This window comes from Rhinatrema bivittatum, chromosome 8, assembly GCF_901001135.1.
Source record: "Rhinatrema bivittatum chromosome 8, aRhiBiv1.1, whole genome shotgun sequence".
NCBI classification, from domain to species: domain Eukaryota; kingdom Metazoa; phylum Chordata; class Amphibia; order Gymnophiona; family Rhinatrematidae; genus Rhinatrema; species Rhinatrema bivittatum.
The window spans coordinates 266310793-266336475 of NC_042622.1; the positions used below are offsets into that span (position 1 = coordinate 266310793).

At 48.7% G+C, this 25683-nt stretch overlaps 1 protein-coding gene across 3 annotated transcripts in view; it reads left to right on the forward strand.

The window, feature by feature from the left end:
- RANBP3 (RAN binding protein 3) overlaps window positions 1-25683 on the forward strand; it is a 399749-nt gene that overhangs the window by 363827 nt on the left and 10239 nt on the right. For all 3 annotated transcript variants that reach the window (XM_029614911.1, XM_029614912.1, XM_029614913.1), the window contains 2 exons: window positions 10517-10659; window positions 11121-11301. In XM_029614911.1, coding sequence (XP_029470771.1) covers window positions 10517-10659; window positions 11121-11301 — 324 coding nt within the window. The remainder of the gene's footprint in view (window positions 1-10516; window positions 10660-11120; window positions 11302-25683) is intronic.

Below are 25683 nucleotides of genomic sequence, written 5' to 3' on the forward strand. Positions count from 1 at the left end.
CCCTTTTGGTCTGGCGACGGCTCCGCGTGTCTTCACCAAGAACAGGGTAGTACAGCTTCTTCAGTCTCTGGGATGGATCGTCAATTTCTCAAAGAGCAAACTGATACCGTCCCAATCGCTGGATTTTCTGGGAGCACATTTCGACACCAGCCGAGCCAAGGTATTTCTGCACCCGGACAGAGCTCGGGCTCTGCGTGCTCAGGTAACACGGTTCATGGCACTAGTTGCTCCCACGGCGTGGGATTATCTCCAGGTACTGGGAACCATGGCCTCAACAATCGATTTGGTTCCGTGGGCCTTCGCTCATCTCAGGCCTCTCCAGAGGTCTCTGCTTTCGCGATGGAACCCAGTGTCGAGAGATTTTCAAGCAGTACTGCCCATCCCGGATGTTGTCTTGCTCAGCTTACAGTGGTGGCTGGACCCTCAACAATTAGCTCAGGGAGTGTCTCTACAGAACCCGGATTGGGTGGTCGTCACCACGGATGCCAGCCTCACCGGCTGGGGGGCGGTCTGTCAGGACAGGTCTCTCCAAGGCCGATGGACGATGGAACAGTCCACTTGGCCCATCAATCAACTGGAGACCAGAGCAGTCCGTCTAGCGCTGCAGGGGTTCTACCCACTGGTACGCAGTCGAGCGGTTCGGATTCTTTCGGACAATGCAACCACAGTGGCGTACATCAATCGCAAGGGGGACACCAGAAGCCATCTAGTCTCGGAGACCGACGAGTTGATGACATGGGCGGAGTTACACTTACAGCGGCTAGCGGCTTCGCACATAGCGGGCGTGGACAACGTTCAGGCAGATTTTCTCAGTCGACAACACCTGGATCCCGGAGAGTGGGAACTCTTGGAGGACGCAATGCGAAGGATAGTACAGCATTGGGGGAGACCCCATGTGGATCTAATGGCAATCGCGACAAATGCAAAGGCCGCCCGGTTCTTCAGCCGCAGGCGAGAGCGCGGCGCGGAAGGAGTCGACGCGCTGGTTCTTTCCTGGCCTCGACAGTGTCTCCTGTATGTCTTTCCTCCGTGGCCTCTAGTGGGCAAGGTTATCCGATGGATAGAGACGCATCAAGGTCCGGTGATCCTAGTTGCACCAGAGTGGCCTCGTCGACCATGGTTTTGCAGATCTTCTCAATCTGGCAGTAGACGGCCCTCTTCGGCTCAGTCATCTGCCACGTCTTCTTCGCCAAGGACCAATATTTTTCAAGGAGGCAGATCGCTTCTGTCTTGCGGCTTGACTTTTGAGAGGCCTCAATTGAGACGGCGTGGATATCCAGAATCTGTCATCTCCACTCTCCTGAAAGCTAGGAAGACATCCACGTCTGTTACTTATGTCAGAGTATGGAAGGTTTTTGAGGAATGGTGCGAGTCAAAATCGATTCTACCAATGCAGGCCTCGGTGACACATGTGCTTTCCTTCCTACAGGCTGGTCTGGATTTGGGCCTTGCCTATAATTCTCTTCGTGTGCAGGTGGCGGCGTTGGAAGCCTTCCTACGTAGTAATGACAGGGAGCTCCTGGCCTCACATCCAGATATCCTACGTTTTCTAAAGGGGGTAAAACACTTGAAGCCTCCAATTAGGCCACCTTGTCCTTCTTGGAATCTCAATTTGGTACTCCGGGCTCTATGTGCACCGCCTTTTGAGCCTCTGACTTCGGCCACACTCAAGGATGTCACCCTTAAGACCATCTTCCTGGTGGCGATCAGCTCAGCACATCGGATCTCTGAACTACAAGCTCTATCATGTAGGGAGCCATACCTTCGTTTCACGCCAGGGGGAGTATCCCTGCGGACAGTTCCATCTTTTCTGCCGAAGGTGGTCTCGACTTTCCATCTCAACCAATCGATAGAGCTTCCGTCATTTTTATCCTCTGATTCTTCTGACCTGCGTCGGTTGGATGTCCGACGTTCTTTAATACATTATTTGGAGGTCACTAATGAATTTCGACTCTCCGATCATTTGTTTGTCCTTTGGTCGGGACCCAGGAAGGGTTGCATGGCATCCAAACAATCAATCGCTCGCTGGCTGAAAGGAGCGATTATAGCCGCATACATTGGAGTGGGTAAGTCTCCACCTTTAGCTGTTAAGGCGCATTCTCTCCGCGCTCAAGCGACGTCGTGGGCGGAAGGTTCTGCAGTTTCTTCTCAGGAAATCTGTAGGGCGGCCATATGGAAGTCTCTCCACACTTTCGCAAGACATTATCGTCTAGACATTCGTGCGCCGTCTCACGGTCAACTTGGAGACAGGGTCATACGGGCAGGGCTGTCCGCGACCCACCCATGATGGGGAAGCTTTGGTACATCCCACAGTCTGGAATGATCCTGGTACGTACAGGGAAAAGAAAATTATTCCTTACCTGCTAATTTTCGTTCCTGTAGTACCATGGATCATTCCAGACCCCTCCTGGTTTTGGTGGTTCTTTGTGGGCCATCCCTGCTTTCCTGTCTTCACAATATTTTCACTCTGAATCTCTAGTTATTGCGAACTGTGTCTTTGAACACAGTGCTGTTTGCAAGTTCTCAGTTACAGTTTTTTGAGTACAAGTTAGTTGCTGTCACTTACAGCTGTTATTTTTTCTCTATATTTTTGAGATTAATTGATTCCTCTGGTTCTGTCTCTTCTCGTCTTGGCTTTGCTAGTCCAGTTACTGAGGATTGAGGCGAGGGAGGCGTGGCTATATAGGTCCTCCCCTGGGAATTTTTGGTTCTAACTCCATCTGCTGGACAGGGAACATAACCCACAGTCTGGAATGATCCATGGTACTACAGGAACGAAAATTAGCAGGTAAGGAATAATTTTCTTCTCTGTGACTTTGAGATTGTATACAGTTGTGTTTTCACAATTGTGTATATACATGCACTGGAATTATGTAAATAAATTAATCACTGCTAGTCAATATTATAGCGATAAGATTCTGAAAAGTGTATTACTTTATAAGGATAATTCGTTTAATAAATGCAAAAAATCTACTGAATGTAAAGACTAACCTTAGTACAACAACCAGACAACCATGTACATGTGATCATCATACAAAGAGCACCAATTGCACATAGAATATATGATTGATATCTTAGAGTGCATGAATATTAATCATCAGGCATGTTTTTTTTAAGCTTTTTTAGATATTGCAAATAAAAATCTTTTGGGAGGTATTACAGTATTTTGTATAAATGACACCAATCAAGTGTGTTGAATAGAATCTGCATCAGGGATACATGAAAAAAGCCATGAGCAGAACGTTTGATGGGAGCAGATGCTTTCTTCCATCCTGCCGTAACTTTAGTTTAAAATGTTATAATCTGTGTTTATAAAACAATAAGTACCAGCCACGATATTTTAACACAATCTACTGTGCTTATGATCCTTTGTGTTTCTCTGTGCCCAATGCAACAGTTCATTATTAATGTGGTTGATGTAACTGACTTATGTTTTTTATCCTCTATCCCTGATGCAATTCTATTCAAAATACTTATTTAGTGTTTATAGAAAATACTGTAATACCTCCCTGGTGGCTGTGCATGAGTGAAGACAGGGCATGGGAGTCCCCTTCCTTCAGCACACCTCAATTGTCCCCCATAAACCCTCCCCTTACCACTATTGTGTATTGGAAACCAACTTCATGACTAGGAAACCTTGGGTTTTCTCACAGGACAAGCAGGATGGTAGTCCACACTTATGGGTGACATCATCAGGATGGAGCCCAATCACGGAACACTTTTGTCAAAGTTTCTAGAACTTTGACTGGCACTACTGGGCATGCCCAGCATGGCACTAACCCTGCACCCAGCAGGGGTCCCCCTTCAGTCTCTTTTTTTTTTCTGCGCAACAATAGCTACGCGGATTCAGGAGCTCTGATTTTCCTGACAGGAATTTTCCTCATGGAATTTCTTTCAAAGTTTATCAAATTTTACCCTATCCGGGGTCCCCCTATCGATTCCACAACCGCGGACGTTTAGGTAAGGCTTTACCTCCCGTTGCGGTCGGTTCCCGTTGAGCTTTTCTTCCGAGGCCTACTGGCCACCGCCCGCACCACGGCTAAGTTTTTTGAAGGGCGTCAGGTTTTTGTCAATGCCCCGATTGTCCCCGGACAGTGTCAATCACAGACTCGCATAGGGTTGTGTTTAGGAGCAGATCACGACGTTCTTACCTGTACCAAATGTGCCCAAATGACGCCAAAAGGCCATAAGGCTAGGTCGGAGAAGATGGAATTTCTCTTTCAAGCAAAGCCTCCGACCCCCTCGAAGGCTTCAACGTCTTCGGAGCCGGCACTGTCCACTTCCCGTCAGCAGTCGGACACCGGTATTTCTCGTCCGTCCATGGCTACTCCGAAGTCATTCACCTCAGCGCCCGAAAAGGACCATGGAGAGAATCAGGAGAAGCACCGGCATCGCCATCGTAAATCTCAATCCACCAATCCAGGCAAGGCATCGGCATCAATAGAACCTCCTAGGAAGAAATCCCGTCCAGAGAAGCTTCCATCGACCCCTGTGACTGGGTCACAGAGGCGTTCCCCACCTTCATTGGTGCCGGGTGCCATGACTCCACTGTCACCGGTGGACCCTCCAGCTACACCAGCGCTGCCGCCTCCTCCGGGACTGGGGTTGCAAGCCCCAGGTTTCCATGAGGAATTGGACCAGATGGTCCAAGAGTCCATGGTCTTCAGCCGCCATCAGCTCCATAGAAACATAGAAATGACGGCAGAAAAAGACCAATCGGCCCATCTAGTCTGCCCAGCAAGTTTCTACACTTATTTTCCCATACTTATCTGTTTCACCAACCACCAGCTTCAGGGCTCTTGTTGATAACTGTTTGATTCAAATGTCCTGCCATCCCCTGTCATTGGTGCAGAGAGTAATGTTGGAGTTGCATCAAAGGTGAGCATAAGGCTTATGGTTAAGGGTTGTAACCGCCGCATCAAGCAAGTTACCCCGATGCTTGTTTACCCAGATTGCACAGATCGATGCCTTGTTGAATGATGTCTGAATGTAAATCCTGTTTTCCTCACTTCCCCCTACTGTTGAAGCAGATAGCAACGCTGTATATGCTTTCAAAGTGATGTATCAGGCTTAATTGGTTTAGGGTATTAACTGCCACAATAAGCAGCTACCCCCACAATTGTTTGTTTACCCAGATTGTGAAATTCAGTCCTTGTTGGTTGTTGTCTGAATGCAAATCCTCTTTTCCACATTTCCCTTTGCTATTGAAGCAGATAGCAATGTTGGGGTTGCATTAACCGTGCAAGGGATTTTTTGAATAAGGATAGTAATCACCAGGTAGTAGTTAACATTCCAGCAAGCCACCCCCATGGCTCAACTCTTACCATCCTCTAGCCTTTATGGATCCACAGTGTTTATCCCATGCCGCTTTGAAATCTTTCACAGTTTGTCTTCACCACTTCTTCCGGACGAGCATTCCAAGCATCCACCACCCTCTACGTGAAGAAATACTTCCTGACATTAGTTCTGACACTGATTCCGGCTCCAGTCACCGACCCGATGCCCACAGTCCTCGCACCGTTGCTGGACAGATTGGACCCTTGATCGGTGCCCTTCCACCGATAGCACCAAAGACATCTGTGCCTCCTACTCCTTTAACTCCAATTCCATTGTCATCGGAAGACGAATCCACACCGATACCTGACCAGATTCCAGGTCCGTCTGGAGTCCTGCCACCGAGCCATCCACTGACTTCCCCTGGGTCATCGGTGCCGATTCCTTCATCAATACCGCATCCTCCTCGGTCGGTGCCTCCATCGATGTTTTCGATGCCCCCTCCGGTGCCATTGATGCCACGTCCTGATCCCACTGGAATAGCACCTTTTCTACCATCTGGAGATCCCAGTGGAGCGGGTGACCAGCCTTAGCCCTGGAATGGATGATTCTTCCCAATCTCAGGATTCAGATGATATCCCCTCAGAACCCCTGAAGAGAGAAGGTGTTCTCCTCTAGAGGATCTGTCCTTTATAAGTTTCAACAAGGAGATGTCTGAGGATATTCCTTTCCAGCTTCAGACAGAAGAGGACTCCAGGCATAAAATACTGGAGGTGCTCCAATTTGTTGACCCGCCCAAGGAAGTCATGTCCATACCTGTTCATGAAGTCCTTCCTGACCTGCTTAAATGTAATTGGGAGCATCCTGGGTCTGTTCTACTTGTAAACTGTAAATCGGATACCACCTACCTAGTATAGATGGCCCATGGTTTCCAAAAGAGACAGCTTTCCCATTAATCTGTGGTGGCTGAATCGGCCCAGAAGAAGGCACGGCGTTCTAAGCCTCATTCCTCAACACCTCCAGGGAAGGAGCAAAGTTTCCTGGATGCTTTTGGATGTCGTGTCTTTCATGGGTCAGTGCTTATTTCTCGCATTGCTTTGTACCAATTATATATGACCTAGAACACCAGGAATCTTTTCAAAAAGATCCAAGATTTTTCTGACTCCTTACCCCAGATCACTTCCAAGACCAGCTCAACTCACTGATCCAGAAAGGCCTAGATGCTGGCAAGCATGAGGTCCGTGCTGCCTATTATTTTTTTGATACGGCCTCTAGGGTGTCTGCAGCTGAGATTAGTGCTTGATGGTGGGCCTGGCTGAAGTCCTCCGATTTGAGACCAGAGGTACAGGACCGGTTGGCTGACCTTCCCTGTGCTGGTGACAATCTTTTCAGGGACAAGATCCAGGAAGTTGTGGCACAGCTTAAGGACCACCACGAAACGCTACGTCAGTTTTTCTTCGGTTCCTTTAGATTTTTCTACCACCTCTAAGTGGCCTTTCAGGAGGGAATCTAAGAGGCCATCCTACAAGCCACGCAGATATTATCCTCCTGTCTCTCGTGGCTGCCCTTCCAGACCATACCAGTAGGCTCAATGCCGCCAATCTAGGCCTCAGAAGACTCAGCCATCCCCACAGCCTGGCCCGGCTTCGGGATTTTGACACTCTGCTGGAGAGCATTTGCCAACCTCCTCTTCTGTTGGTACCAGTAGGAGGTCGCTTGTGCCACTTCACCAACACCTGGCACACGATCACTACCGATCAGTGGGTACTTTCGACCGTGACTCAAGGTTACCTTCTCAACTTCCTGGCCGTACCGGCTGACGTGGGGCTTATCCGACCACTCCCCTCTGCTGGCGGAAGAAGTGTTATCCCTCCTAAAGGCACGGGCGATGGAACCGGTGCCCCCCTCCCAATGGGGACAGGGGTTCTATTCCTCGTTATTTCCTGATTCCAAAAAAGTCAGGCAGCGTTCGTCCAATCTTAGACCTATGTGCCTTAAACAAATATCTCCAAAAGGAGAAGTTCAGGATAGTAACCTTGGGCTCTCTTTTACCTCTTCTATAAAGAGAAGATTGACTTTGCTCTTCTAGACCTGCAAGACCTGTACACACAAATCTGTGACACCGTCTCATCACAAGTACCTCCAGTTCTTGGTCGGCTCCCGACACTTCCAGTATCGTGTACTTCCCTTCAGCCTAGCGTCGGCACCTCGAATCTTCACTAAGTGCCTGGCGGTAGTCTCAGCCTACCTCAGAGGACAAGAGGGTTCATGTTTACCTTTATCTCGACGATTGGTTGATAAGTGCTCCGTCCCAAACAGACGTACTAACCTCCTTACTGTCCTACTGTCACTCAGGTTTCTTATTAACTATCCCAAGTCTCAACTGATTCCGTCTCAGTTCCTCTCCTTCATAGGAGCAGACTTGGATACTGTCCAGGCGAAAGTTTTTCTCCCGTAGGATCGAGCTTACAATCTCACTGCCCTAGCGCAACAACTCCAGGCTCGGCGTTACACAACGGCTTGTCATTTCTTCACGCTGCTCGGTCACATGACATCTTCAGTACATATTACTCCGATAGTCTGTCTGGCCATGAGAGTAACACAGTGGACCCTGAAGTCCCAATGGGCTCAGGCTTACCATCCAATGTCCAGCATTGTCCAGGTCACCAGACAGCTCCGCCTCTTGCTAGCCTGGTGGATTCAACAATCCAATCTCTTAAAAGGCCTTCCCTTTCAAGCTCCAGAACCTCAAATTACCTTGTCGACAGAAGCTTCCAACCTTGGTTGGGGTGCCCATGTCGACGATTTGCAGACTCGGGGAACCTGGTCTGCAGAGGAATCCCAACATCAAATAAATTTCCTGGAGCTCTGGGCAATCAGGTATGCCCTGAAGGCTTTTCAGGACTGCCTAACAACTATCCAACAAAGTAAATCCTGATTCAAACAGACAACCAAGTGGCGATGTGGTACATCTACAAACAAGGGGGAATGGGCTCCTACCTACTGTGTCAGGAAGCAGGACAGATATGGGCATGGGTTCTTTCCCACTCTATGTACCTCAGAGCAACCTATCTGGCAGGCATGGACAATATTCTTGCAGACAAACTGAGTTGGTCCTTTCATCCACACGAATGGTCTCTCAACCCCACAGTAGAACATAAGAAATTGCCATGCTGGGTCAGACCAAGGGTCCATCAAGCCTAGCATCCTGTTTCCAACAGAGGCCAAATCAGGTCACAAGAACCTGGCAAGTACCCAAACACCAAGAAGATCCCATACTACTGATGCAATTAATAGCAGTGGCTATTAGCTAAGTAAACTTGATTAATAGCAGTTAATGGACTTCTCCTGCAAGAACTTACCAAACCTTTTTTGAACCCAGCTACACTAACTGCTCTAACCACGTCCTCTGGCAACAAATTCCAAAGCTTAATTGTGCGTTGAGTGAAAAAGAATTTTCTCCGATTAGTCGTAAATGTGCTACTTGCTAATTTCATGGAATGCCCCCTGGTCCTTCTATTATCTGAAAACGTAAATAACCAATTCACATCTACTCGTTCAAGACCTCTTATGATCTTAAAGACCTCTATCATATCCCCCCTCAGCTGTCTCTTCTCCACGATCTTTCAACGCTGGGGTTATCCGCACATAGACCTCTTTGCATCCATCCACAACTGCAAAGTAGAGACCTGCTCGCTCCACCACAGCCACAGGTCACCACCGAGGGATGCTTTCACACGCTCGTGGTCCAGCGGTCTCCTCTACGCATACCCTTCACTTCCACTCATTGCAAAGACTCTCGTGAAGTTATGGAAGGACAAGGGCTTAATGATCCTCATAGCCCCTCACTGGCCACGCCACGTTTGGTTCCCAATCCTTTGGGACCTCTCAGTTCATCACCACATTCGTCTGGGATCACACCCGCTGCTGATAACTCAGAACAATGGGCAACTCACGAAATCGCCATTTGAGCCGCTCCACTCATGCGACCTTTGTTAACTCACATGGAAAGTGCTATTTCTCCTTGCCTTAACGTCAGCTCGCAGAGTTAGTGAGTTACAGGCTTTAGTGACCTACCCGCCTTATACGAAATTTCTGCATGACAGGGTAGTGCTTCGCACTCACCCTAAATATTTGCCAAAAGTAGTGTCGGAATTTCATCTCAATCAATCCATCAGCCTACCTAACTTTCTTTCCCAGGCCCCATTCAGATCCAGGAGAATTGGCGCTGCATTCCTTGGACTGCAAACGTGCCCTGGCCTTTTATTTATAGCACACGGCAGCCCATCGGAAGTCCACCCAGCTATTTGTCTCTTTCAATAAAAACAGACTAGGGAATCCGGTGGGCAAGCAGACCCCCTCTCCTTCTGGCTAGCGGACAGTATTTCCTTCTGCTACCAACAAGCAGGCCTTCCTCTACATGAACGCGTCAAAGCGCATTCTGTACAGGCCATGGCAACATCGGTAGCGCACCTCCGCTCCATGCTGCTTTACTGACATCTGTAAGGCTTGCCACATGGGTTCTCTCCTATGTTCATAGCCCATTATTGCCTAGATAAGGCAGGCAGACAAGATTCGATTTTGGCCAGTCTGTTCTACGCAATTTGTCCTCAGCTTAACTTCCCAACATTCTTCCAGTGACCCGTTTGGGGGTTTTCAGGATGCCCTCCTACCCAAATCCACCCCTGTTGTTGTGCCTGTTGCATGTCGTTGGGCACATTTGGTACTTTCCTCAGGCATCCTCAGCTCGGTACTCACCCATATGTGAGAACTACCATCCTGCTTGTCCTGTGAGAAAGCAGAGTTGCTTACCTGTAACAGGTGTTCTCACAGGACAGCAGGATGTTAGGCCTCACAAAACCTGCCCGCCACCCCATGGAGTTGGGTTTGCTTTGATTTATTATTTTGTTTTTCGCACTTACTTTTACTATATATGAGGCTGAAGGGGGACCCCTGCTGGATGCAGGGTTAGTGCCATGCTGGGCATGCCCAGTAGTGCCAGTCGAAATTATAGAAACTTTGACAAAACTCTTCCGTGACTGGGCTCCATCCTGATGATGTCACCCATAAGTGAGGGCTAACATGCTGCTGTTCTGTGAGAAACACTTGTTACAGATAAGCAACTCTGCTTTCTGCATGGTAGATCTCAAGACTGCTGTGCAGTGGCCTACCCTTATTTTTTACATTTAGTGTAAAATGCTCATCCCCTCTCTTGGGGCCATGTTTTGTGTTCTGGCTGCAGTAATGCGGACCCAGGGAAGCCTACGGCTAATTCTCAACACTAAGCTGTGGGCTCAGATGCAGATTGATAAAGCCAGTGAGAAGAGTATCCGGATCACAGCCATGGACACAGAGGACCAGGGAGTCAAAGTGTTTCTGATATCGGTAAGCTGTGCTTTGCCTTGTGGAACATATATCAGGGCCTACCATGGCATACTTAATCAGCATTGATTTCTGGAGATTCAAGCAAGTCAGAATGTCTTCAGCTATGTAATAGTTTACACTTTTTATTTGGTACGTTTTCTTCAAAAAGAAACCTGTTTCACAGCTGACTTGAGGTAGATGATGGAATAAGTTGAATAGTTAATATTAACCCAAGCATGCAGAAGAGCATAGTAATAGGGAGGCAATAGCACATAGAAAGAGGCAGATTAGGTAATGGATATAAAACACCCTCCTATCCTCACTTTGCACATACGTGCACATACTCATTAGATGCAGCAGCAGCTAACTTTGTGTCTTTTATTGGAAGTGGAAGTGGCAGGTTGATACTTCTTTTTTTTTTTTTTTTTCACAAAGATGAGAACTATCCCCTGACCTAGTGTTTCATTCTGTCTGCCTTTCAGGCCAGCTCTAAAGATACAGGTCAACTATATGCAGCCCTGCATCACCGCATCCTAGCTCTGCGCAGTCGAGTAGAACAGGAGCTAGAGGTGAAGAGTACAGCCCCAGAACCAGAGGTATCACAGCTGAATGAGGATGACAGTGACGATGATCTCATTGCTCCTACAGGATCTACTGCAAGCGGTAAGTGCAAGGTACCCAGGATGGACCCAGATCTTACTGTGTGTTAAAACCAGTACTGCTGAACATTTAAGCAGTTGTTATACATGAAACACCATGTTGGCATGGCTCTTCAGCTGTTCGTGCACATATCAAGATTAATTCATCAGTATGAACGGAGTCTTTAATGCACTGCTCCATAAGGCTGGTTGCAGCATTTGAAGGCTTTTGGTGGGGGGAGAACATAACATAAGTGCCATGCTAGGTCAGACCACGGTCCATTGCATCCTGTCACCAACAGTTGCCATTCTGGGTCACAAGTACCTGGAAGATCCCAAATAGTTGATCTATGTCACTTCCACAGATAAGTGATGGCTTTCCCATGTCTACCTGGCTAATAACTATTTATGAAGTTTTCTTTCAGGAACTTGTCCAACCCTTTTTTGAGCTCCATTATGTTTGTTGCCTTGACTACATCCTCTGGCACGTGGGTGGCTCAAGGCAATCTGCAGCCTGAGACAAGGGATGAGATTGTGTTCCCCCCTCAAGGCACGGTACAGGTCAAATCATCAAGAAGGGCAAAGGGGGGGTGTCTCTGTAGTCTGGCCCTGGTGATTTCAAATGCTGTGGAAGGGGGAAAACAGGGCTCAGAGTTCCCAGAGGAGCGGCATATAAGGGTGTCAGTGATAATGTTTTTACAAAGCTGGCAAAAGTGCCACACGCTCAGGAACCCCAAGACCTGCCTCCTATCTTTTCCCCAACGTTTTCCCCTGGAGAAGTGGGAGATGGGTGAATGGTGGGAGGGGGGGGGGGGTCTTTGGAAAACTTTCTCTGGGCCCCTGCCCTCATTACACACAATTAAAAATCCTGCATTTATAATAATTTTACATGAAAAAGGACATTGAGAGTCCAGTCTTCTGAGGTAAAAATATCACAACCTGCAAAAATACACACTCGGAATGCATATGGTATTAGGCCTATAAGAATGCATATTGGGGGGTAGGCTCTGCCCTCAGAAAGCCCAGAGTAAACTGGATTATGATTACAAAATTTGTAAACCTCCCATACTAAAAGAGCACTTAATGCCAGCCCTCAAACAGTAAAACCCCTAGCTATGAAAAGGCAACATTGCAAATATTACACCAGGCCCTACACACCAATATACCTCCTATTAGGAAAACAGAACAAGCCAGTTGGCTATAGATCCCTACACAGAAACTTCATGGCAGCAGAATGTCATAAGAACATATGAATTGCCATACTAGGTCAGACCAAGGGTCCATCAAGCCCAGTATCCTGTTTCCAACAGTGGCTAATCCAAGTCACAAGTACCTGGCAAGAATCCAAATATTAAATAAATGTCAAGCTACTATTGCTTATTAATTAATAGCAGTTTATGGATTTTTCCTCTAGCAACTTATCCAAATCTTTTTTAAACCCAATTACACTAACTGCTGTAAACACATCCTCTGGCAATGAATTCCAGAGCTTTACCTATGTGCTGAGTCAAAAAGAATTTTCTCACAGGACAAGCAGGATGGTAGTCCTCACATATGGGTGACTCATCAGGATGGAGCCCAGTCACGGTACCAACCCTGCATCCAACAGGGGTCCCCCTTCAGTCTCTTTTTTTTTTCCGCGCAGCTTTTGCCACACGGAGTTAGGAGCTCTTCCACGGTTTCCTGACAGGAAAATATTCTTCAGGAAAAAGTTCAAGTTTTTAATAAATTTTCATCCCAGCTGGGGACCCCCTTGTATTCCGTCGATACCAGTGTCCATTCGGTAAGTTTTACTACCTTTTCGGTCGGTTACCAACGGTTCCAATCTTTAGGCTCGGAGGTTACCGACCGCACTGCGTCCTAAATGTTCGATGGCAACGGGTTTTCATAGGTGCCCGGACTGTCCGAGGACAATGTCCATCACCGCCCTCACCAGGTTTGTGTGTTGTGCTTGGGCCCTACCCATGATGTAGATTTGTGTACCAACTGTGCTCAAATGACTCCTAAAGGGCGTCGGGCTCGTTTGGAAAAGATGGCTTTATTGTTCCATTCCAAACAGGTTTCTTCATCAAAAGCTTTGAAGTCATCGACACCGTCGCCAGCCAAGTCCCGTCACCGGTCGGATATCGAGGACTTCGGCTTCTGCTTCTTCGGCGCGGGTCACCAGTAAGGGCGACCATAGGGAAAAGCATCGCCATTGGCATCGCAAACCCTTACCATCTGATCCGAGCGCACCGGTGGCCTCCACTTCCAAGGAGCCACCGAGGAAGAAGGCCCGTGCCGAGGAGCCCCAAAACTCCTCAGTACCGGGGTCACCCAGGTGTCCCTCGCCTTCGGGAGAGGCACCGACCGATGCTCCACCTATACCGGTGGTTGTTCCGGCGATGCCCATCCAGCCTCCCACTCCGGACCAGGTCTTAACGCCAGTGTTCCGTGAGGAACTGAACCGGATGGTTCAGGAGGCAGTGGTGCAAGCTCTCCATAGACATCCGATTCCATCAGCACCGATACCAGCTCCGATTCAGATGCAGGATCCGATGTCACCGATGCTTGCACTGTTGCTGAACAGGATCGATGCCCTCATCGGTCCTTTGCCTTCGGCACCAAGGAAAACACAGTTATCTCCGAGTCCTTCGATGCCCATTCCCCTTTCTTCAGATGAGGGTGAATACCCGATGCCAGGCCCTTCTGGAGTATTACCACCGAGAAGGCTACCGAGGTCATTGAGTCCTTCACCGCTTTTGTCACCGATGCCCCATTGGCCGACACCGGGGCTACTGATACAGCCACTGGGGCCTTCAGTGCCCCAACCTCCTCCAGCCGGGGGAGGTCCATTTTTGCCCTCTGGAGAACCATTGGGTGCTGGGGATCAGCATTACCGTCCTTGGTCTGATGACTCTTCGGATTCCCAAGACACAGGGGATATTCCATCAGAGCCTTCTCCTCCTGATGAGAGAAGAAAGTCTCCACCAGAGGACTTCTCTTTTATAAGTTTCATCAAAGAGATGCCTGAGTCTATTCCATTCACTCTCCAGACTGAAGAAGACTCCAGACATAAAATCTTAGAAGTCCTTCAGTTTGTTGATGCATCGAAAGAGGTAATGTCCATACCTGTCCATGAGGTCCTCCTTGACCTCCTTCAATGCAATTGGGAACATCCAGGAACAGTCCCCCCGGTAAACCATAAGACTGATGCTACATATTTGGTCCAAGCAGCACCTGGATTCCAGAAGACTCAACTTTCCCACCGCCCAGAAAAAAGCCAAAAGGCCAAGACCTCAATCATCCACACCTCCAGGAAAAGAACAGAAATTCCTCGACGCTTTTGGGTGTAGGGTCTTCCATGGAAACATTTTAATCGCCCTTATTGCAGCTTACCAGCTTTACATCTCATAAGAACATAAGAACATGCCATACTGGGTTAGACCAAAGGTCCATCAAGCCCAGCATCCTGTTTCCAACAGTGGCCAATCCAGGCCATAAGAACCTGGCAAGTACCCAAAAACTAAGTCTCTTACATGCTACTGTTGCTAGTAATAGCAGTGGCTATTTTCTAAGTCAGCTTAATAGCAGGTAATGGACTTCTCCTCCAAGAACTTATCCAATCCTTTTTTAAACACAGCTATACTAACTGCACTAACCACTTCTCTGGCAACAAATTCCAGAGTTTAACTGTGCCTTGAGTGAAAAAGAACTTTCTCCGATTAGTCTTAAATGTGCCACTTGCTAACTTCAAGGAGTGCCCCCTAGTCTTTCTATTATCTGAAAGAGTAAATAACTGATTCACATTAACCCGTTCTAGACCTCTCATGATTTTAAACACCTCTATCATATCCCCCCTCAGCCGTCTCTTCTCCAAGCTGAAAAGTCCTAACCTCTTTAGTCTTTCCTCAAAGGGGAGCTGTTCCATTACCTTTATCATTTTGGTTGCCCTTCTCTGTACCTTTTCCATCGCAACTATATCTTTTTTGAGATGTGGCCACCAGAATTGTACACAGTATTCAAGGTGCGGTCTCCCCATGGAGCAATAAGAGGCATTATGACATTTTCCGTTTTATTCACCATTCCCTTTCTAATAATTCCTAACATTCTCGCAATACAACAGGAACCTGTTCAAACAGCTCCAGGATCTTTCTGATACTTTCCTGACCAGTTCCAGGACCAGCTCAATGCCATTCTTAAGAAAGGTCTGGATGCTGGTAAATATGAGGTGTGCTCCGCTTATGACATCTTTGACAGCCACCAGAGTGTCAGCAGCTGGGATAAGTGCCCGGAGATGGGCCTGGTTCAAGTCTTCAGATCTGCGTTCAGAGGTTCAAGAGAGGTTAGCTGACCTCCCCTGTACAGGAGAGAACCTCTTCGGTGAGAAAATTCAACTTAAAGACCATAACGAGACGCTATGGCATCTCTCGGCTGGGCACATGGAGTTCTCCACGTCTTCTAAACGCCCATTCTGTAAGAAGGCTAAGCGAACCACCTTTAAGGCATGCAGATACTACCCACCTCAGACTCTATCTCGCCAGCCTAGGCCTCAGAATTCTCAATCTCGCCGGCCTAGGCCTCAGAAGACGCAGCCTCCTCCACAGCCTGGTCCTTCCTCTGGTTTTTGACTGCCCAATAGAGAGCAAATGTCCACCTCCGCCTCTACCGCAATTGCCAGTGGGCGGCCGTCTCTGCTACTTCATCAACATCTGGTACACGGTCACCACAGACCAGTGGGTCCTATCGATAATAGCTCAAGGTTACCATCTCAACTTTCTGTCCATTCCGCAGGACTCCCCACCTCATCCGACGTGGAGTTCCGCCGACCACTCTCCACTTCTAGAGGAAAGAAATAAGATCCCTTCTTCAAGCCAATGCTATAGAACAAGTTACTTCTCTACAAAGGGGAAAAGGTTTCTACTCCTGATACTTCTTGATACCAAAAAAGTCGGGAAGCATTCATCCAATATTAGATCTTCGGGCCTTGAACAAGTATTTACAAAAGGAAAAGTTCAGGATGGTAACCTTGGGCTCTCTACTCCCTCTGATTCAACAGGGAGATTGGCTTTGCTCTCTGGATCTAAAAGACGTGTATATTCACATAGCAATTACCCCGTCCCACAGAAAATATCTCCGGTTCCTCGTCGGAATCAAGCACTTCCAGTATCGAGTGCTTCCATTTGGCCTGGCATCGGCCCCTCGTGTCTTCACGAAATACTTGGCAGTAGTAGCCGCATACTTAAGGCGACTGGGCACTCACGTCTATCCTTATCTAGACGACTGGTTACTGAGGGCTCAGTCTGCGGAGACGGTTCTTCAATCCCTCCATCTAACCATGCGACTACTACTGTCCTTGGGATTTCTAGTAAATTATCAAAAATCCAGTGTGACTCCGTCCCATTCCCTCTCCTTCATTGGAGTGGATCTTAACACTATCCAAGCAAAGGCTTTTCTTCCCAGGGTCCAAGCTAAGACGCTTGCAGTGCTTGCGCACACTATACAGTCTCACCGAACCACGACTGCTCGTCATGTTCTTGTCTTGCTGGGCCACATGGCATCCTCGGTCCATGTTACACCGATGGCTCGACTTGCCATGCAAGTATCGCTGTGGACTTTAAAATTCCAGTGGTCTCAGGCCCACCATCCAATGTCCAGCAATGTCCATGTCACCAGGCAGCTTCGTCTCTCACTAGCTTGGTGTGTCCAGGAATCCACCCTGCTCATGGGATTACCCTTCCAAGCTCCAGAACCTCAGATTATTCTGACTACAGATGCTTCCACCCTGGGTTGGGGAGCACATGTCCACAACCTACAGACTCCGGGAACCTGGTCTGCAACAGAAGCACTACATCAAATAAACTTTCTGGAGCTCAGGGCGATCAGATATGCCCTTCTAGCCTTCAAAGATTGCTTATCCAAAAGGGAAATCCTAATCCAAATAGACAATCAGTAGCGATGTGGTATCAACACAGGGTGGAACCGGCTCCTACCTACTCTGTCAGGAGATAGTGCAGATCTGGCCTCTAGCTCTGTGTCATTCCATGCTACTGAGAGCAACTTACCTGGCGTGCGTGGACAATGTACTAGCGGACAAATTCAGTCCACAGGCACTCGGGGCACTTCCTAAAACCGGTCACCATGGTAAAATGAGACGGCGTGCGGTCAGTGACAGTCTGTCACCATGAGATGATTGACCAGGAACCGATCACAAAAGCGTGAAATGAATTCACCGAATGTCGGCGAAGTCGATGTGCGATGAGGGACCCCGGAATGGGGTAAGATGTGAAGATAAACTTCAAAGATTTCATTGAGGAAAATGTGAGGAAAAACTCACACAGAACTCCAAGAACCCCGGGGCAACTGCTGCGCCGGAAAAAAAAAAAGACTGAAGGGGGACGCTGTGTGGCCACAGGGTTGGTGGCATGCTGAGCATGCTCAGTGTGCCAGTCAAAGTTCTAGAAACTTTGAAAAAAGTATTCCGTGACATGGCTCCATCTGATGATGTCACCATCTGTGAGGACTACCATCCTGTTTCTCCTGGGAGCATGGGAGCCTGCCTAGGTAGTGTGTGTGAGAGAGAGCATGGGAGCCTGCCTAGGTAGTGTGTGTGAGAGAGAGCATGGGAGCCTGCATGGGTTGTGTATGTGAGAGCATGGGCCCCTAAGACTTGGGTGTTTGAGATAGAATGGGTTTGCTGGCGGATCCCAACTTGCCAGCAACCAAAGTGAAGAGGAAAGCCTAGGGCACTGGCAGATTCCAACCAAACAAGAGTTGGAGATGCTCAGGTGTGTGAGAGAGAGGAAGCATTTAGTGAACATATATAGTTTGTGTGTGTAGATATATATAAAAGAGGAGAAAGTTTGTGCAACCCAATCCCACTAATCCAGGACAATCTCAGGGTGACTGGAAATCAAAAGTTCCCAGGTAGGGAAAGTGTGGATTTTTTTATCCTTATTAGTTTTAATTACTGGTGTTATTTGATGTCTGCTATTTTTGTTTGGGAAATTATATAATTTTTATGAGTTTTTAATTAATGGCAGTTATTCTATTCATCCACATTTTTTAAATATTCTATTAGTATATTTTTACTATTATGATGTTTTGTATTCTTTGATTTTATGGTTCTGATGAATGACATTTCTATTTTTCCATTATTGCTCTGCATACAGACTGGTTTGTTGAGGATTCCAGTTTTTCTGTTTATTCTTTATGGTCTCTTTATTCTGTATTTGGGGAGAATCTACCAGTGTTCTGCATGTGTGACTCATCTACAAAAAGATATAGTTGCACTGGAGAAAGCGCAGAGAAGCAACCAAAATGATAAGGGGCATGGAACAGCTGCCCTATAAGGAAAGGCTAAGGAAGGTTAGGGCAGTTCAGTTTGAAGAAGAGACGACTGAAAGGGGATATGATAGAGGCCTACAAAATCATGGAAGTCTTGAACAGGTTAATGTAAATCGGTTATTTACTTTCTCAGATAATAGAAGGACTAGGGGGGGCACACTCCATGAAGTTACAAGTAGCTCACTTAAAACAAATCGTAGAAAGCAGAGTTGCTTACCTGTAACAGGTATTCTCACAGGACAAGCAGGATGGTTGTCCTCACAAATGGGTGACATCGAGGATGGAGCCCACCACGGAAAACTTCTGTCAAAGTTTAAACAGAACTTTGACTGGCCCCTACTGGGCATGCCCAGCAAGGCACTGACCCTGCAGCCAGCAGGGGTCTCCCTTCAGTCTTCTTTTTTCCGCGCAGCAGTTGCCACGCGGTGAAAGGAGCTCTCTTACCACGTTCCTGACAGGAATTCGGTTTTTTTTCTTTCCGAAGAAAATTTGCCCCTCAGGGGTCTCCCTTCGACAAATTTTTGTCACCTCCGCGAAAGCCGGTAAGTTTTTTGCCGATTTTCATCGACTGCCGTCGATTTTGGCCCTAGAGGCCTGTTGGCACTTACCAATCCCGCGGCTAAATTTGGCCCTAGGCCATGGCGACGGGGGTTCCGTCGTTGTCCGGGTTGCACCCGGACTATGTCAATCACAGATCCCCATCGGGTCTGTGTTCTATGTTTGGGAAGTGAGCATGATGTCCTGACTTGCACTAAATGTGCCCTAATGACACCTAAGGGTCGTAAAGCCAGGATGGAGAAGATGGGGCTCCTCTTCCATGCACCCACCCCAACGCCATCGATAGCATCGACGTCATCGGAACCGGCACCGTCGAAGTTGCACCACCATCGTCAACCCTCCGGTGACCGTCCTCCACCGATGACTTCTCGGCCGTCGACTCCTGTCCCCTCCCCGGATGGGCGAGGAGATCGGAAGGATAAGCATCGCCATCGACGGCACAAGTCTCGGCCCGTCGAGGATCCACAACCATCGACCTCTGAACAGGCCGAGCCACCGACGAAAAAGCCTCGGTCAGACCTGGCACCGTCCACGTCTCGTTCGCAGGCACCGAGGAAACCCTCACCCTCCCGGGGTGCGGGGGCCGTGATCCCACCGGTTACGGTGGTACTTCCGGCCCTGCCTCAGCCTCCCTCTCCCGTCGAGCCGGGTATGGTTACCCCTGGTCTCCGGGCAGAACTGGACCGGCTGGTCCAGGAGGCCATCGAGAATGCGATGCGAAGATTCCAGCCTCCACCGGCACCGCCTCCGGCACCGATTCCGGCACCGCCTCAGGCACCGACCTCAGCACCGACTCTGCCACCGAGGAGGGATCCGACCACCGAGCCTCTAGTGGAAGCGTTGGCACCGATACTAAATCGTATGGAGGCACTCATGCGCGCCCTTCCATCGGTGATTCCAGTAGCACCGACTACACCATCATCTCCGGAAGGACATTCATCGACAGGAGAAACACCGTTCCGGATTCCCCCGTCCGGTGTCGTTCCATCGGTGCCTTCACATACCTTTCCACCGATTTATCCTTCGGCTCCATCGATTCCAAGATCGGCACCGATTCCATCGGTACCCCCGAAGCCCTCGATGCCGTTCACAGTTCCGCTTGCAGCACCGATTCCATCGATGCCTTTGGATCCTCTACCAGGTCCTTCAGGACTGCAAGCCCTACATGATCCTTATGATACCTGGGGTGATGATACATCTTCAGATACAGATTTACCATCCCCACCATCTCCTACAGAGAGTAGAAAACGATCTCCTCCTGAAGATCTCTCCTTTATAAATTTTGTAAAGGAGATGTCAGAAATTGTGCCTTTTCAGCTGCAATCTGAGACCGATGACAGGCACCAAATGATGGAGCTGCTCCAATTTCTGGATGCCCCAAAAATCATCGCTTCCATCCCCATTCACCAGGTATTTCTGGATCTTTTAAAGAAAAACTGGGAATCACCTTCATCTGTGTCACCAGTTAATAAAAAAGCTGACTCAACATACCTCGTTCAGTCAGCACCAGGATTTCAAAAGTCTCAACTGGATCATCGCTCTGTTGTAGTTGAGTCTGCGCAAAAGAAGGCCAAGCGCCTAAAACCACACTCTTCCACTCCCCCTATCAAGGACAACAAATTCCTTGATAGTGTGGGCAGGAAAGTATATCATGGGGCTATGTTGATATCTCGCATAGCTTCATACCAACTTTATATGACTCAATACAACAGAGCTATCCTTAAACAGATGCAGGACTACGCTGACACATTACCGGACCAATACCAGCCACAGCTTCAAGCCCTCCTTCACAAAGGATTTGAAGCTGGGAAGCACGAGATCAGAACGGCCTACGATATCTTCGATGCTTCCACGAAAGTCTCAGCTACTGCCATCTCAGCCAGACGTTGGGCTTGGTTAAAATCATCCAACCTTCGCCCAGAGGTCCAGGATCGTCTAGCCGATTTACCCTGCTTGGGGGACAATCTGTTCGGAGAACAGATTCAACAGATTGTGGCGGAATTGAAGGATCACCACGAGACGTTGAAACAACTTTCGTCTGTTCCATCTGAAGTATCCTCCAAACCACCACCTAAGAAGGACTCTAAAAAGTCATTCTTTCGGCCACGTCGTTATTACCCTCCGTCGACTAGGCCTCATCCGGCTCGATCCTCCACCAGACCTCAGCTACGCCAACCTCGGAAACAAAGACCTGCTGTAGCCCCACCTCCCGGGCCAGCGGCAGGCCTTTGACTTCCCGATACGGAGCACATGCCATATCCCACTCCCCCACATCCCTGTAGGGGGTCGTCTGTGCCACTTTTTGCAGCATTGGATACGGATTACCTCAGACCAGTAGGTGCTGGCAATTATCGCACAGGGTTACCACCTCAATTTCATAACTCTTCCGACAGACTCCCCACCTCTTCAAGCATGGAGTCTATCCAGCCACTTGACTCAATTACAACAGGAAGTATCCCTTCTTTTGCAATCAAATGCTATAGAACCTGTCCCTCCCTCTCAACGAGGCAAGGGATTTTACTCCAGGTACTTCCTAATTCCAAAAAAGTCAGGAGGGCTACGTCCAATTTTGGACCTTCGGGCCCTCAACAAGTACCTTCAAAAAGAAAAGTTCAAGATGGTAACCCTGGGCACGTTACTCCCTCTGCTGCAAAGAGGGGATTGGCTATGCTCCCTCGACCTCAAGGATGCTTATACCCATATTGCGATAACACAATCCCATCGCAAATATCTGCGGTTTCTAGTAGGCCGCGACCATTACCAATACCGAGTACTACCTTTCGGTCTGGCATCTGCTCCACGAGTCTTCACCAAATGCCTCGTAGTTGTAGCAGCATTCCTCAGGAAGGAAGGTGTCCACGTATACCCCTATCTGGACGATTGGCTAATCAGGGCCTCCACCCCTCAGATTGCCCGGTCCTCCCTACAATTGACAATCAACACACTCCTTTCCTTAGGGTTTCTTGTCAATTACGAGAAATCTTGCTTCGTCCCATCTCAAACCTTATCTTTCATTGGGGCAGACTTGGACACCTTACAGGCAAAGGCCTACCTTCCGCTTCAACGGGTCCAAACTCTCATGTCCTTAGCTCACCAGCTCCAGTCTCAAGATACGGCCACGGCTCGCCAGTTCCTCATTCTCCTAGGACACATGGCATCCTCGGTTCAAGTCACTCCCATGACCCGACTAGCCATGAGAGTTACACAATGGACTCTACGACACCAATGGATTCAAGCTTTTCAGCCTCTGTCCTCCATAGTCACAGTCACACAAGCGCTGCGCCTATCCTTAACCTGGTGGACGACTCAGGTCAACCTCCTTCAGGGCTTACCCTTTCTTCCACCGGATCCGCAAGTAATCCTAACCACCGACGCTTCTCACATCGGTTGGGGAGCCCATGTGGACAACTTTCAAACCCAAGGGTTATGGTCCAACGAGGAAGCCGAACACCAGATCAATTTCCTGGAACTTCGAGCAATCCGCTATGCGCTCCGTACTTTCAAAGATCATCTCTTTCATCAGATAATCTTAATCCAGACGGACAACCAAGTGGCCATGTGGTACATAAACAAGCAGGGAGGCACAGGCTCCTTCCTTCTGTGTCAGGAAGCTGCGCAGATCTGGGCGGAAGCCCTCTCCCACTCCATGTACCTCAGGGCCACTTACCTGCCGGGAGTAGACAATGTATTGGCAGACCAGCTAAGCCGTGTCTTCCAACCGCACGAGTGGTCACTCGATCCTCTGGTAGCGACCTCTCTGTTTCACAAGTGGGGTTCTCCCCGCATAGACCTCTTTGCGTCCCCTCAGAACCACAAAGTGGACGATTACTGCTCTCTCATTCGGAGCCAGCACTCTCGGCCGAGGGATGCATTCTCCCTCAAGTGGACAACCGGTCTGCTCTACGCATTCCCTCCACTTCCTCTTGTGTCAAAGACTCTCGTGAAGCTACGCCAGGACGGAGGAACCATGATCCTGATAGCACCTTACTGGCCACGCCAAGTATGGTTTCCAATACTCCAGGATCTCTCCATCCGCAGGCACATTCCTCTGGGAAAGGACCCGCATCTGCTCACTCAAAACGACGGATGCCTCCTCCATCCCAACCTCCAAGCCTTGTCCCTGACGGCATGGATGTTGAAAGGTTAGTCCTTCAGCCTTTCAACCTTTCAGATTCCGTTTCTCGAGTCCTGATAGCTTCACGAAAGCCTTCCACAAGAAAGTCTTACTCATACAAATGGAAAAGGTACACATCATGGTGCACTTCTCAGTCCCTTGATCCCCTTTCCTGTCCAATCTCCAAATTCTTGGACTATTTATGGCATCTCTCTGAATCAGGTCTTAAAACCTCTTCCATTAGGATGCATGTCAGTGCGGTAGCCGCCTTCCATAAAGGTGTACAGGGTGTCCCTATTTCAGTACAACCCCTAGTAACACGTTTTCTTAAAGGCTTGCTCCATCTGAAGCCACCCTTACGGCCTCCGGCCCCATCCTGGGACCTTAATCTGGTTCTTTGTCGTCTAATGAAACCTCCTTTCGAACCTCTGCACTCCTGTGAGTTAAAGTATCTCACATGGAAAGTGTTATTCCTTTTGGCTATCACTTCAGCTCGCAGGGTTAGTGAATTACAGGCCCTAGTTACCTATCCGCCTTACACTAAGCTCCTGCAGGACCGGGCGGTACTCCGCACTCACCCTAAATTTTTACCTAAGGTAGTTTCTGAGTTTCATATTAATCAATCCATCATACTACCTATCTTTTTTCCCAGGCCCCACTCCAACTCTGGAGAACAGACCCTGCATACCCTAGACTGTAAACGGGCTCTAGCCTTTTACCTAGACCGTACAGTTTCTCACAGGAAGAGCACTCAATTATTCGTCTCTTTCCATCCTAACAAGTTAGGACAACCTGTGGGTAAGCAGGCTCTTTCCTCCTGGTTGGCGGACTGCATTGCTTTCTGCTATGAGCAAGCGGGCATCCCTTTTCAAGACCGTGTCAAAGCACACTCTGTGAGGGCCATAGCTACGTCAGTGGCACACCTTCGATCGGTGCCGCTTCCTGACATCTGCAAGGCTGCAACCTGGAGTTCTCTCCATACCTTTGCAGCCCACTATTGTTTGGACAAAGCTGGAAGACAGGACTCCATCTTCGGCCAATCTGTCTTGCGTAACCTTTTTCCAACGTGATGTACCAACACCCTTCCACCTTCCCGGTAGGGTGCGGATGCCCTTTACCAAATTCCACCCCAGTTGTAGTGCCTGTTGCACGTCGTTGGGTGCATTTGGTGCAAGTCAGGACATCCTCAGCTCGGTACTCACCCATTTGTGAGGACAACCATCCTGCTTGTCCTGTGAGAAAGCAAATGTTGCTTACCTGATGTAACAGGTGTTCTCACAGGACAGCAGGATGTTAGTCCTCACGAAACCCGCCCGCCACCCCGCGGTGTTGGGTTTGTTTTGTTTTTACTTTCTAGGCACTGCCTGTAGCTTTGAACATCAGACTGAAGGGAGACCCCTGCTGGCTGCAGGGTCAGTGCCTTGCTGGGCATGCCCAGTAGGGGCCAGTCAAAGTTCTGTTTAAACTTTGACAGAAGTTTTCCGTGGTGGGCTCCATCCTCGATGTCACCCATTTGTGAGGACTAACATCCTGCTGTCCTGTGAGAACACCTGTTACATCAGGTAAGCAACATTTGCTTTCTCACATGACAGCAGGATGTTAGTCCTCACATATGGGTGACATTATCAGGATGGAGCCCAATCACGGAACACTTTTGTCAAGTTTCTAAACTTTGACTGGCACCACTGAGCATGCCCAGCATGGTACCAACCCTGCATCCAGCAGGGGTCCCCCCTTCAGTCTCGTGTATAGTAAAAGTACATGCGAAAAATAAAATAAATCGCAAGCGTACCCAACTCCGTGGGGTGGCAGGTGGGTTCTGTGAGGACTAACATCCTGCTGTCCTGTGAGAACATCTGTTACAGGTAAGCAACTCTGCTTTCTCACAGGACAAGCAGGATGGTAGTCCTCACATATGGGTGAATAGCGAGCTGAGGATGCCCGAGCAATGCACCAAATGCACCCAAAGATGTGCAACAGGCACAGCAACAGGGCGATTTTGGAAGAGGACAGCCTGAAATTCCCAGCAGGCTGGTGGAAGGAAGTTGAGTATTAAGCTGAGAATAAATTGAGTAGAACAGACTGGCCAAAGATAGTCTTGGGTGCCAGACTTGTCCAGGCAATAATGAGCTGCAAAGGTATGGAGAGAACTCCATGTAGCAGCCCTGCAGATGTCAGCAAGAGGTACAGACTGAAGGTGTGCTACCGACGTTGCCATTGCTCTAATGGAGTGCGCTTTAACGCGTCCCTGGAGCGGAAGGCCTGCTTGTTGGTAGCATAAGGAGATACAGTCTGCCAGCCAGGAGGACAGAGTTTGCTTGCCCACTGGGATTCCCAGTTTAATTTTATCAAAGGAGACAAATAGCTGGGTGGACTCCAAATAAAAGACTAGCCACGCTTGCAGTCCAA